This window comes from Bombus vosnesenskii, unplaced genomic scaffold (genome assembly GCF_011952255.1).
Source record: "Bombus vosnesenskii isolate JDL3184/JDL3185 unplaced genomic scaffold, Bvos_JDL3184-5_v1.1 scf7180000013295, whole genome shotgun sequence".
NCBI lineage: Eukaryota > Metazoa > Arthropoda > Insecta > Hymenoptera > Apidae > Bombus > Bombus vosnesenskii.
Genome location: NW_022882946.1, coordinates 609,707 through 624,453, shown reverse-complemented (window position 1 = coordinate 624,453; position 14,747 = coordinate 609,707). Strand labels below are relative to the sequence as shown.

At 31.2% G+C, this 14,747-nt stretch overlaps 3 protein-coding genes across 12 annotated transcripts in view; 1 reads left to right on the top strand and 2 right to left on the bottom strand.

The window, feature by feature from the left end:
* Positions 1-3,020: 3,020 nt before the first annotated feature.
* On the top strand, positions 3,021-6,856 carry LOC117233205 (serine/threonine-protein kinase PAK 1). The gene has a single exon (XM_033493280.1). It carries the CDS (start codon positions 3,259-3,261, stop codon positions 4,768-4,770), a length of 1,512 nt encoding a protein of 503 aa, XP_033349171.1. The 5' UTR covers positions 3,021-3,258; the 3' UTR covers positions 4,771-6,856.
* Positions 6,857-7,852: 996 nt separating this feature from the next.
* LOC117233204 (dihydrolipoyllysine-residue acetyltransferase component of pyruvate dehydrogenase complex, mitochondrial-like) lies at positions 7,853-10,803 on the bottom strand. The gene is made up of 11 exons (XM_033493279.1): positions 10,602-10,803; positions 10,106-10,287; positions 9,808-10,004; positions 9,569-9,743; positions 9,314-9,492; positions 9,078-9,229; positions 8,856-9,004; positions 8,587-8,763; positions 8,321-8,505; positions 8,157-8,257; positions 7,853-8,047 (listed from the first exon to the last, which is right to left on the bottom strand). The coding sequence occupies exons 1-11, from the start codon at positions 10,726-10,728 to the stop codon at positions 7,878-7,880; spliced, it is 1,794 nt and encodes a 597-aa protein (XP_033349170.1). The 5' UTR covers positions 10,729-10,803; the 3' UTR covers positions 7,853-7,877.
* A 631-nt stretch (positions 10,804-11,434) lies between these two features.
* The window catches only part of LOC117233211, a 192,695-nt gene continuing 189,382 nt past the window's right edge, over positions 11,435-14,747 (bottom strand). For all 10 annotated transcript variants that reach the window (XM_033493306.1, XM_033493299.1, XM_033493309.1 and 7 more), the window contains 9 exons: positions 14,377-14,448; positions 13,915-14,256; positions 13,493-13,715; positions 13,313-13,436; positions 12,886-13,083; positions 12,733-12,814; positions 12,461-12,672; positions 12,030-12,290; positions 11,435-11,896 (listed from right to left, as the gene is read on the bottom strand). In XM_033493306.1, coding sequence (XP_033349197.1) covers positions 11,771-11,896; positions 12,030-12,290; positions 12,461-12,672; positions 12,733-12,814; positions 12,886-13,083; positions 13,313-13,436; positions 13,493-13,715; positions 13,915-14,256; positions 14,377-14,448 — 1,640 coding nt within the window. In that variant the 3' untranslated portion in view covers positions 11,435-11,770. The remainder of the gene's footprint in view (positions 11,897-12,029; positions 12,291-12,460; positions 12,673-12,732; positions 12,815-12,885; positions 13,084-13,312; positions 13,437-13,492; positions 13,716-13,914; positions 14,257-14,376; positions 14,449-14,747) is intronic.

The window sequence follows — 14,747 nt, the reverse complement described above, 5'->3', positions numbered from 1 at the left end:
TTCATCGTTTAACCCATAAAATCAGCCAAGATTTAAAAAAGAAAAAATATTCGACAAAGTGTGGCATGAAGGACTTTTGTTCAAACTAAAGAAAATCCTACCACACACCTACTACTCCATCTTAAAATCATATCTAATAGGCTGTTCGTGATTAAATACTTAGACGCTATAGCCGCAATATTTCCAATAGAAGCTGACATAATCCAAAACAGTGTCCTCGGACCTCTGCTGTTCACCGTCTACACTGCCGATTAACCAACTTTAACATAACCACAGCAACATTTGCTGATGATACAGCTTTATTAGCACCCCACTCAGACCCGATAATAGTCTCCTCTACTCTTCAGCGAGATCTTGATTCTATGGAAAAGTGGTTCTACAAATGGCGCTTCAAAATAAATGAAAATAAATCCAGTCATATAACCTACACGCTGCTAAAACAAACCTGCCCACAGGTGATCATAAATAATATTCCAATTCCAAACAAAGAGTAAGTCAGATATCTGGGCATGATTCTGGACAGAAGAATGACATAGAAACGACATATCGTAGATAAATCTAAACAACTTAAATCAAAATTTTAAAAATTCTACTGACTCATTGGCAGACGTTAAGATTGACTTATTGGCATTGACGACTTAAGCGCGCAGAGTAAAATAATGCTATATAAGGCCATGTTAAAATCCCTTTGGACCTATGGAATCCAACTATGGGGAACAGCGAGTAATTCCAACATAGAAATTCTTCAACGATTCCAATAGAAAACTCTAAGATCTTTAATAGATGTACCTTGGTATGTTACCAACGAAACAATACATCGCGACCTCAAGATACCCACAGTCAAAGAAGAAATATCCAAATTCGGTAATAGATATAACATAAGAGTTAACAACCACCAAAATCCACTACTTACTCAATTACTTGACACGACGGATTAGATCCGCAGACTAAAAAGACATTACCCCTTAGATTTAAACGTTAGATTCAAATAGAATCAAACACACGATGAACACTTATTAAACACGACATAGTACCGCGCCATAATAATTTACTTATAATTCTCAATGAGAATTGATTGTAAAATTTTTCTAAATAAAAAGAAAGAAAAAAAAATGTTCCTTGTAGCCTTTAGCTAAAGCTATGAGGTTAACTTTTTTGATAATGTCTTTTTGCTATAAATATATGAACGTGCTCCCTATTTTTCCATTGTATTGTAACACTAAGAGAGTAAGGATCTGGATCAGCATAAACTTATACTTATACCTTTATTTATTTCAATATATTTTTCTATTACAAATTCATCCACTCGTTCTTCTATCAGTCAACCCCAACAATTATGAAGTACAAGCTACATTTCATGGTTAGTAGTTCATGAGATTAGATTCTGCTCGATTTATTCGATGACTTGGCATATGGTCAATCCTTTAATAAGTTATAACAATTGCATAGAATGTTTAATGAATCTGTCATACTGAGAAATCCAGCTTCTCCATACTGAGAATTCACCATCACCACAGTAGCTGTTCGACGATTACACGTACTTTGATTACGACGCGTTTTCTAATTAAGTCGTCGTTGATGTATTTGTAAGGAAGCCATTATTAACGAGATTAGATTGAACAATGGATCAAGTTTACGGAAAAAAATTAATAATAGCGATAGTAACAATAATCTTACAATCAGATTCATATTTATGTTAAACGTTCATTGATCTTGTCTGTTCCGTTTCTTTATCGTGAATAAGAATTGCTTCAAAAAGTTAGCAGATTTTGTTGATTCTTGTGGATTCTCTTTAAGTTTCGTTGAAAGCATGAGATCGAAATATGTACATGTGTTTCATTGAGGGACACTTTACAAGAGCATTGTGCTCTTGATCAACAATTTTTCATTTGGATAATAATTTTAATTATTAAAATATTATTAAATAAGTGCATTTTAAACGAAATTCAAATTTCATTGGTTAATTTAAGGAATACATCTTTAATTTATTGGTGTAAAGTAGATGACTATCTTGTTTTCAAGTTCAATAATTTACAAATTATCAAAGAAATATTAGCATTGCAAACATGTTTATTTGACCTGCTGTCTATTGAAGTATATAACTATTTAAATAAATAAATAAATATATATATATATGATAAATAGTAATACAAGTAAGCGGAACATTTACATAGGACAACTTGTGTAACTATTTATCTTATATATATATATTTAAATAATTATATACTTCAATAGACAGCAGGTCAAACCAACATATTTGCAATGCTAATACTTCTTTGATAATTTGTAAATTATTGAACTTGAAAACAAGATAGTCATCTATTTTATACCAACAAATTAAAGATGTATTCCTTAAATTAACCAATGAAATTTGTATTTCATTTAAAATGCACTTATTTAATAATATTTTGATACTTTTTTGTAGAGAATTAAACAATGCATCGAATGATTTATAAAACATGTATAGTTCCGTTAAAGAAAATAAAGGTGACCTTGAAATTTATAAATGCCGCCACTTTCGAAGAAGACAAGTGCACTAAATAATGCATCACTTGAAACCATTTGATTTTATCTAACGAAATTTTTTTTCTATTTTCTACCATTTTAACACTACAACTTGTTCCGGCTGCATGGGACACTCTGTACAGAGTAAGATTTTTCATTGAGTTAATTAATTTTAGTAACAGATTAAAGTTGAAATTTCAAACGTATTTAAATATTCTTGTTTCACTTTACAAACATTTTGTATATGTATGTATATACACATACCTATACACCTATAAACGTTTGTTCATTTAATTTAAATTTCCCTCCTGAATGTATATTGCATTTCTTAAAGTGATGCATCGTCTAGTAATTCTATATTCACAGATCTGTATAGAGGTGCAACGAGGGATGCGAATAAAAAGAGTCATTTGCTTGAATTTATACAGAATTATTATATGTACAGGTGTATACTATAATTATTTGACATTTAATATCTCAAATAGCCGCAGCAAACTAAGATTGTCAATTTTAAATTGTTTTCGTTTAAAGTGTCTCTTCTTCGAATTGTACCGCCACTCGTTGAATGACGTATGTACGTCACACTAAACACGCCTTTAATCGTATTTGATGCCTTGTCGATAGATAGACGAGTCATATTATGATGAGAATTGCTATTTAAAAGTGACCGTTTCTTCTTCTTTTATCTTTTTCAAAAAAGTCGCAATACGTCGTAGAAGGGAACGCGTTAAGTGCGCGAAACTGCGCGCTAAAATGAGTCTTAATATAACAAAGTTATTTTCAAGGAAGAAGACTGGTCCGGTTGATACAGTCGCTGAGATTGGTTTACCTACTAACGTTTCTCATAAATTTCATGTGAGTAAAAATGCCGAGACTGGACAATTGGAAGGTCTTCCCGAATCTTGGATTCGTCTGTTGAATACGCAAATATCAAAATCAGAACAGGATGAGAACCCTGCTGCAGCTTTACAAGCTATTAAATATTATAATTATTCTATGAAACGAAAGCCAGAGGAAAAAGTATTTAAACCTTTTGTTACGGAAGATTTGATCGAGGAAGAGTCTCAAGAAATTGATAAAATTTTATCGAAGAAACGTCACTCTGAAGATTCTGATGGATCGAGCTCTGCAAGTTCTACGGATAGTCAAGTGCAAAGGTTACCCGAACTTCCACCAAAAGTGAATAAGATTCCAAAACCCACACCACGAACATATCCTGATAGAATTGAGAAAACTCTTACTGAGATTCTTGAAGATTTAAATACATATCAAATTGAAGATGATCAGTTGCCTGAGAATGAAAGTGAACAAAATAAAGCAGAAGAGAGTCCCATTTTGCGAAGGAAGACAGAATGTTCAACAGTAAAGCTTAATGATGAGGAGATTTTTGAAGAACTTCGAGCTATCTGCCACGATGGAGATCCAAATCTTCGCTTTGAAAAAACTAAAGAAGTGGGAGCTGGTGCTTCAGGTACTGTATTCATAGCTAGCGATGTACAAACTGATCAAAAAGTTGCTATAAAAGACATAGATTTATCAAAGCAGCCTAAAAAAGAGCTTATATTGACTGAAATTAAAGTTCTCAAAGAATTTCAACATCCAAATCTGGTTAATTTCTTGGATGCATACCTTTTAAATGAACATCTCTGGGTTATTATGGAATTATTAGAAGGTGGGCCACTTACAGATGTTGTTACTGAAACTATAATGAAAGAAGCACAAATTGCAGCAGTTTGTAGAGAAGTTCTAAACGCAATTAGTTTTTTACATACAAGAGGAATTATTCATAGAGATATCAAATCAGATAATGTACTTCTTGGTATGAACGGTGCTGTGAAAGTTACAGATTTTGGTTTTTGTGCTAATATCGATGGTGACGAAAAACGTCAAACTATGGTTGGTACTCCATACTGGATGGCACCAGAAGTAGTGACCAGAAAACAATATGGTAAAAAAGTAGATATTTGGTCTTTAGGTATTATGGCTATTGAAATGATAGAAGGTGAACCACCTTATATGAAAGAAACACCTTTAAGAGCTTTATACTTAATTGCTGCCATTGGTAAACCTTCTATTCCCAGATGGGATACTCTAAGTCCGACATTTCAAAACTTTTTAGAGAGATGTTTGGCAGTTGAAGTCGATGAAAGGGCAACTGCTGATGAATTATTGTCTCATCCATTTTTAGAAAATTGCGCAGAATTAACAAGTCTGATACCCTTAATAAGAACAGCGCAAAGAATTCTTCATAAAGTGTTCCACTAAATAACTTTTCTTTTTTAAGTAGAAATCAAACATTCATTTTTATTTTCAAATACATGTATTTAGTTTCTTGAATATATGTGTAGCATTGCATTTATATTATCTATACAATGCAAAAGCATCCTATATACTGCACATAATTTAGATACATGTAGTGCAGTGATTTTATGTATTTTATATATGACCACCTACCATATTTATATCAATGTTACCAAATTTGTAATAGAAATAGTATAAGTTATAGGTATGAAAAAATTACTAGAAGATTTAAAATTTAATTTTTAAAAAGTAGTTATTCATTTATTGTAGTAACTTTTATAACACAATATATGTGATAGGTTAATTTTTATTGCTTCAGTCATTGAAAAAGTTATCATTAATGTAAATTATTAATGATCATTTCATGTGCAATACCTATCGTAGAAGCTCAATGTCTTTTTTATATTTTCTTTTTTCTTATAAAAAAAAAAGGTGCAATCTGCCATTAATTTTAAAACACAGTAGGTGCAGAAAGAATACAAGTCAACGTCATTGTGCTAAAAATATATTTCATGTTTTGTATCAGCTTAAGAATCCATTTTACAATTGTTTACATTTTTTATATAGTAAAATATGATTTGTGTAATACTTTTATTATATAAAATATTGTACTTAGTTTGTTCAAGGACTGAAATCGCTAGGTATGTGGACACAGTATCTGTCAAGGGTATAACAATTTATTTTATACTTGACAGTTGTCAAAATACTATAGATAATAATTATTTAGTTATAGTACAAATTTAATTTATAATCTTAATTTAATAATTTTAGCAATTGATGTTTCAAATGTACATCATACATTTCGTTTATTATATTTACCGTTTATATTTTCTGGATTGCATTCCTCCATTGTTTAAAATTTAATAAATCAAGTTATGCCATACATTTTTAATCAAACAATTCACATACAAAGTGGGTATTGTAGCAAATATTATTTTTTATAATTGATTAATCATTATCTAATTACACAAGAAAGACTGCCTTTGTATTAAAAATTTTATAGTCCACATTTTTGAAAAAAATTTGTATCGCAGTAATGAAAAGTTATACCTTGTGATTCAGTGTTGCAAGCACGTGTATTAATAACCAAGTATTTTAAATAATGTGACATACACACATTTTAAAATGTATTTTTTAAAACTTTTACAAGTTTCAACTAGTTTTATAAGGTTTCACCAAATTTAATAATATGCAACGTTTAAAAAAATTTTCTACTTATAGTTTAAAATCTAATGCTGTTCAAAGCAGATGCCAAATTTTAGAAAGTGCTGTTCTATCATATGAATACTATGAATTGTGTATATAATATTTTCAGAATATCTTTCATGAAAAATATTTGTAACTATACTACAATCAAATATCGTCCATAATTACTTAGTTTAAGATCTGAGCAGTAATATCACTACTGTGATAACAAAAACTGAGTCCTGTTGTATTGTATTTCTATATTTAATATTGTCATATTATTCTTTACCTTTTGTGTAATTAAGTATTGCATGTTTAATTTAAATATAATTTAATATGACTTCAGCTTAATAATAAACACTGATATAAAATCATATGTAAGAATTCAACATGTACGTTCACTAAGTCAATTATTTAGTATGTAAAATGATCAATCAAATCAAATGTAAAATAAATTTTATGCTTAACCATGTTTATATTAACATGATAAATTAAAAAATTTGTTACAAAAGCATTAATGTAAAATTAATTAATCTAGACACAGTCCTAACATTTGTGCCTTATCAAATCAATACATATGGTTCTATGCCAATTGCCTTACAAATACTTTTATCAGTGATAATGCAGCATAAAAAGAATAATAAGATAACTGATGATTGCACAAAATATTTGCAAAATTTTTAATTGTTTTTGAATATTCCATATCTATGTATTATTTTTAAATATATATATAAGGAAACATCACATCGTTTTAACAATAAATGGTTTATTTACAAGACATAGTTATAATTTTGTACATACTACTGTCCCCAAGAATTCCTTAGACCACACTGAAGTTCTCAATTATACATAATATTCTTAATATTGAAATAAAATTCATTATACGCATAAATATATTTACATTATATTTATATAAATTTTTACATATTAATATACATAAAATAATGTAATTTTTATTACTCAGAATAAATATGTATAATTAATATTTTATATGAAAGAAGTAACAGCAGTGTGGCCCTTATTTTATTAGAATAAATATACATATAGAAGTTATCTATTTACTTATGCAGAAGTAAATTACGTGTATCCGAGATATTATATTTGTAATTAATTTAAATAAATTCATAAGAATTTATATTATTTACTAGTTTTGAGATGGAAGGATCTCTCATTTTCTATCTATATATCAATTTTTTATCTTTTTCTAATTTTTTACACCATCCTATAATTTTTTATATTAATCATATATTATCCGTCTTATGCCATAATCATGAATGTACGATTCGATAGATTATAGAAATTTACAATTGAATGTAAAATTATTACTTGATACTGCTGAGGATAATGAATAAAGTTAATACGAGTATAATCATACGTTATTATACTGTGTTTGTTATAACAATCATTTTTTTAATTTATATGGCTGAGAATAAGAAGATACTCGACCCATTTCTTTAATAAAAAAGTGAAAATTTAATAATTCATGGTTTTGCCATAAAAGGGATAACATATCTTTTGTAGATACATTGCATAAGATTTTTTAACACGGGTTTTCATTAATTATAAAATTTGAAAGAAATGTAGAATACAGCAGTAGAAAAATGAATTCATATAATAAACAAAATTATCATATATGAATTCATTTGATATAATGACATTTAATATTGATGACACTGATCTATTACTTGAATCTACTGTAAATGATTTTAGATATAATTCTCTGTGTTTACAACTTCCCAAATTAAATTATAAATATTTCAGATCTATTTTTAAACCAATATTTCTAATTCATATTGTAGATAAAACTAAAATTTACATCGAAACCTAAACTCTTCGATACGCCCATTTTTTCAATAAATTCTTCAGAATTAATGTTTAATTAAAGGTCAGTTTTGTGCGTATCTTAGCGCTCGTAATTTTCCAGCGACGAGAAAACTTGGATTTTCTAACATGGCTTTTAAAACAGCCAAAAAGTCGGCTGCTTGGTCTTCATCAATTGCACGCCTATCATACGATAAAGTTGTTGACATTTTTGTTATTTTTTGTAGCGCGACATCTGTAAAATGATACGTTATATTTCCTGCATTTTTCCTGCATTCGGATATAAAATACATACGATACATATTCTAAAATAATAAAAATATAAATTTCTTTAATACTTTTACCTAGTTCCTCACGACCACTTCCAACTGCAAGTATTGCTGTTTGAGGAGGATTTATGATTGCACTGAATTGTTTAATACCAAACATTCCCAAATTGGATATTCTAAAAAAATATTGGAAATATAAAATTTGCAGTTTTATATTTTATATAAATTCATTTATTTACGTGAATGTTCCTCCTTGGAATTCTTCGGGTTTTAATCGACCGTTTCTAGCTTTCTCGGCTAGTTCTTTAATATTTTGCGAAATATCTACTACACTTTTAGCTGAAGTATCAAAAATAATTGGTGTAATAAGACCTGTTTCTGTAGCAACAGCGACAGAAATATCCACCCTTGGCATACGAATTATCTGTTAAAAGATGAAATACCTTGTTCTTTGATAATTATTTACGTAATAAATTTCAACCATTGTGTCAAATCGTATACTAACTTGATCGTTTTGATACAACGTATTAATAAATGGGCATTCGATTAGTGCGTGTGCGGTTGCTTTCGTAACGAAATCGTTTATCGAGACTTTAATACCGTCAGCCTTTAGTTCGCTACGTATTTCATTTAGTTTATCAATCTTAATATCGACGAACGCATAAGAATGTGGAATATTACTCTACAAAATTGTTAAGACTGTATTATTATGTTACTTATGTAATATAAATACGAAATTTTGTTGCGTGAATCTATAAAACAACTTATAATTACTTTTGATTCTCCGAGTCTGTTAGCAATAACACCACGTATATTAGAAACTGGGATATCTTCATACGTGGAAGGACGGCCACTAGGTACATGTGCTTTTGAAGGTACATCGCCTGGTTCTTTTCTGCCTTTTTCAAGTTTAGGTGCAGCTGCTATTTGAATATGTAAAACATACATATTAATGCATATTGTACTTTAATATTTTCGTTGTTAGCTTTTGCATACCTGTTTTTGGTGCAACTTTTTTTAAATTATTTGCTTGAATATACGCTAAAACATCACTTTTTAGTAATCGATTAGTTCGTCCAGTACCTTTGACCGATTGTGCACTTAATCCATATTCCTCCAACAATCGCTTTACTGCTAAACCATAAACTCTAAAAAAGGAATATAATAACAGACAGCACTATCGTGCGCAAATATTTTTGCACCATCGATCATAGGAACATTTTTATACATACTGTCCACTTGGTACAGGTGTTTTATCTGCAGTCGCTGAAGCTGGAGCAGCTTCTGCAGATGGTGCAGTAGCTGCAGATGGTTTTGTAGTTGTCGGGATAACAACATTTTTCCAATCCATTCCCTTTTCTACCATAATGGCAATTAATTGTCCTACTGCCACTTGACTTCCTTCAGGAACCTAATAGGCGAATCTTTAGAAAGATATTTCCAATTTTAAATAAAACACGACTGAATCTATAATAAAAATTATGTACAAGGATTTTTGCAAATACGCCTTCATCCTCGATTTCAAAAGTCATAACAGCTTTGTCTGTTTGAATCTCTGCCAGTGCATCTCCTGGTTCTATCTCATCTCCTTCCTTTTTAAGCCACTTTACAATTGTACCTGTAGTCATAGTTGGCGATAGTGCTGGCATACTGACATTTGTTCTAGAAATAATAATTAAACAAATTTTTATGATATGCATTATTAATCACTTTGATGAATACGTACTGGCCAGGAGGTGGTGGAGCTGATGTGCTTGCAGTAGGTGCTGCTGTTGCTGCTGCTGGCGCAGAAGGTGTTGGTGATGGAGCTGCAGGTGTAGTTGAAATACTATCTGGCATTTCCACGGATTTCCAATCTTCGTCTACATCAACTGTAAGTGCTATTAATGTTCCTACTTTGATATCTTTGGTTCCTTCTTGCACCTAATAAAATATTATATTAAGTTCATTCTTATAAAGAATTTCTGAATGAAATATAAATATATAGAATTAATTAAACCGAAACTTGGGTACATGAAACCTACAATTATTTTTGCAAGAACACTCTCATCGTCAACTTCCATAGTAACGACTGCCTTATCAGTTTGAATATCAGCGAGTGCATCCCCTGGTTCAATTTTGTCACCTTCCTTTTTGAGCCATTTGACAATAGTACCACTTTCCATAGTAGGTGACAGGGAAGGCATTAAGACTTCCCTTCCTGTGACTAAAAATTAATTAAAAATTGCGATACTGTAGAAAATTATATACTGAACAGCACAAAAACCAACATGGCTTTTAAATTACTATGATAGTTGATTGCATAATCAATCTAAATAATATAACGAATACATGATTACACATTGAAGTTAATAAAAAATAGGAGAAATGATTTCGTTTAATATCCTCAATATTATGATTTGTATGGTAGTAATTAGTGTTATTTGAAATAAATATTATTTGAGATATATGACCGCAGGTTAACCTCAATTTCATCACGAATAAGAGCGTTAATAAAGTATTTCTGAATAAATTGCATACCATCGAGAACCCAACTTGTATGGAAACATAATCGTTGATATTTTAGCGGCACAAATATTCGAGGTATTAGCCGATTACTATTCTTAATAGATAAAAGTGCAATTCTAGGTATCATCATTTGCGCCATATTTGATACGAAGCAATTAATCTAAGAGTTGTCCAAGTACGCGTATATACACACACGGAGATTGCTTTATACAGGCAACTTTCGACCTTCACAATGAGAATCCGTCTATCAAAGAATTCATTGGAGGGGGACGTTAACCACTTAATGTTTCTCAATGATATATCCACTTTCACCTTTTACTAAGTAACTATAAGTATGTATCCTCTATCTGATTTTTTTTTATAGAACGATTTTATATCTTTTTCACCTAGTACACAAATATTATATGTTTTAATTTAAATCTCGCGCTTACTGGATTATAACGCGAGTAACGTAAAAGATATGGCATTGTACACGTGGTCGCTTATATAATTGCACTACTTAATAAAGTTAATAGAGCTAATTATGAATATCCAGTAGGTTGAATAATCCATCATTAAATTATATTAATCCATTAATACGTTGTAAAATCTTATGCATATCTTGTTTCAATATGAAATTTGTTTAAACGGTATATATATATAAAGCTGAAATTAAATAATCTTTATACAGGATAAAGATCGAAGACATAAATAAAAAAGATATTATTTGTAAAATTCTTTATTTTATAAGTATATAAATAATGCGTTGAGTATCCCAAATAGTTGTTAACTTTTATTTCTAGAAAACCTTTTAACTTTTAAGTTATTAGGAACATGTAGGGCGTCTTAAGCTATTTATAATTATGTTTCTGAAACAACAAATTATTTATTACCGTAAATTATATGATTAAAGATAATTATAGTTTATAGTTTTAAAGTAAAAAGATATATAATGAAGTAAATAAATGCTGTATTGGATTATAAAAGTTCTGTTATAAATGGTATGATGTTTATTGGATTTTCATCATTAGGCAAGTCTTACAACATATGATTATGATAAATGAACGAATAAGATAATAGTCGCAACTTGTTGCGTATCACATATTCGTTAGCAAGATGAGGTGATTATTTGGTCCACATTGAAATATCACGATGGAATTTGTCAGTCCTTTTTTTCGACCAGTTTAAGGAGTGTTAGGATTTTATTGAATTCTACACTCTTCTCGATCAGCATTTTGAGGCCAATCGCAAATATTATTCCTCCCGTTCCAAATTAACTTGTTGGGACACGTGAACTTCAGTGGTATTCCGTGAACACACTCATAGTACTGTAATAAGAAATATATACATATGTACGTATGTACGTAAATCATGTATAGAGATTATCAAAACGATAAAATTGTTTATAATTTACTAGACGACAAGATCAATAAATTCTTATACAAGTTTTTATTTACTTACAGAGTGACATTCTTTAGATGGAACGAATTTGTTATCGGTTTCACAATTGATTTTATGAGCTTCGTCATTATCTATCGGCTGTTGCGTGGATTCGGATTTATTCGTTTCTTCCGTAGTGGAAGAAGTTACCTCTGGCTTCTGAGTAGGTCTTTCTGTAGGTTTGTGAGTTGTAGGCGGTCGTGCAGATTGAGTAATTTGGGTACTTTGAGTAGTTTGAATATTATCCGACGACGTGGTACTTGGTGGCTTTGCCCAGTCAGGCTAAGAAGCAAACAATAACTATAACCAGCAAGCTACGATGTACTATTTTTAAAAGATAATTTCATATTCCGATATTGTTTTAATCATTTGCAAAGATATATTATTATATTAATCTGTTAAATTAGACAATCTTGTCTACAATTTCAATAGAATAAAATAAAATTCTTTACCGTAGGGGTGGTATGAAAATCTTTATCTGGCACGATATATCCTTCTAAACCTTGACTAATGACATTCATCAGAGGGTTGCGGTCACCGCAAAGTCCTTGAAAGTCGTCCATGTCGATGGCCCAAACCATGGCACCAGCGTATCGAGATTCCTTGATGAAATCGATCTTGTATTTCACGCTCTCCACGTTTTCATAACCAACCCATTGTGTACCTGTGATTATTAATTTGACGATAAGGATTATCCAAATTATTTACTTACGTATATACATACCTTGATACATGTACGGAACTTTGCCAATATCGTCAAATTTTTGAGTCCAGTTACTGCCTGGAGCTTGTAAATTGGTACAGATCTTCGGATAGATATTTTCGATTAGTTTCGAAGCGTAAAGTTAGAAGAAACGTAATATTTGATTGATCGTACTTCGTAATAAGAAAGGAATCCCTTAGCTTGTGTGTATTTTCCAGGTTTACCACCTCCAGCCTCTTTGTTAATGTAAGTGCCTGGCTCGTAATTGTTGTTACTTTGACTGAGGGTGAACGTACGTCCGTATAACGGAATGCCGACAACCAGTTTCTTAGCGGGACAGCCTTTTTCTTCCCAAAGCAGAAGGCCATCGTGCTAAGAAGAAAAAGTGGAATCTTATAAACAAATTATGCTATCATCTTGTACGGCATATATTTACACTAAATTTAGTTTTCAAGTAAGATTTCTTTTTTTAATTTCACAAATAAATTTTAAACAAATTTACGTGATAAATCAGAAACAAATTTACATATGTTATCAAAGATATAAAGTTAGGTGTAAATTTCGAGAGTAAAGATACGCCCACATTTTACCAAGTTCTTACCACATTTAATTTCTCGTATGCCCATTGATCGTGTGGACGACGATAAAGTGGACTGTGTACATCGGCAAATCCAGCCCAATTACCACGAAGATCGTAAGACATTACATGGATGGCGTCCATATTTCTATGGAAATATTTTCCTTATTTACCACGACGATATCATCTCATTAATTCACTTACTTGCATAATTCTGGCACGTGATAACCTTCGTCTAGGCGGAATTTTGCCATTGGTACCGCCATCGTGAGCTCCCATCCCTTGTTTTCCTTGTCAAAAGCACGTCTTAATTCTTCGACAAAGTAGAAGAACTTGTCCTTGTCGGAAAATCTGCCACCTCTGTCAGAGGCGCCAGGGTATTCCCAATCGAGATCGAAACCATCGAAACCGTATTTATGCATAAATTCTGGCGAAAAATAGCAGTGATATATTCGTATTTATATTTTTGTACCAAAAAGCTGATATTAATTATTGTTTACGTAAGTGTATAGAACATCGGCTTTTATTTTCACGCAACTTAGTCTGTATTAGAAATATATGACGAAAAAGACAAAGAATTAATCAGCACGTTAAAATAAAAAGTGAGTATTTGCAAGTTTACTTACCAACTACGCTCTTGATGAAGCTGTCGCGTCTTTCCTTCACGCTGACCAGGGCACTGTACTTTCTGCCACCCTCTCCCCAACCACCAACAGCCACGGAGGTTTTCAGATGAGGATACTTGGATTTAAGGTTGTTGAAGGCCAAGAAATTGCCTTTATATTGATCCAGTTCTGGATCCAAGATAAGTATCTCCCAAGTGACATTGCTCACACCGATAAACGAGTAAATGATATGGGTGCAGAGATCACCCGGAATATCATCTACTCCGTAACTACCGACATCCGGTCGATAAATGGCCCAGTTACTGAAGTAACACGTTATTCTGGCAGGCTGATTTGCTGAAACTTTTCCAAATCGTGTTATCTATTTCATGTCCCGTTTAAGTGGTCGAACGTTAGAAATTTGTTTTCAGTATTATCAATTGTCATTATCGATTTGTTATTCGAAACAAATAGCGTGTTTACCTGTCGTGTAAACGAGAACCACGAGTAACAAGGAAAGCGTTAGAAAATTATTTCCCGATGACATTTTCGTACCTGTAAACAATTAAACGTAGTTAATCTTATTTCATTACGTCAGCCCAAAAGTTTCTAACGATATTTCGGATAATAAATTCGTCGAGAATAAATTTTCCGAATTAGCTGATACTTTATTAAAAACGATCGATATCGTTTAAGAGGTTTCGATGTTTCGCTTACTATGCTGCAAATAACGCAGGTTAAATCGAACTTTTTTTTAGCAACACGTTATTCACGTTTGATGATTCAATCGATATCTGGTAATTACAGTTCACGTCCGAAGTAATTCCGACATGCCAATCGACGCTTGGCAGTAT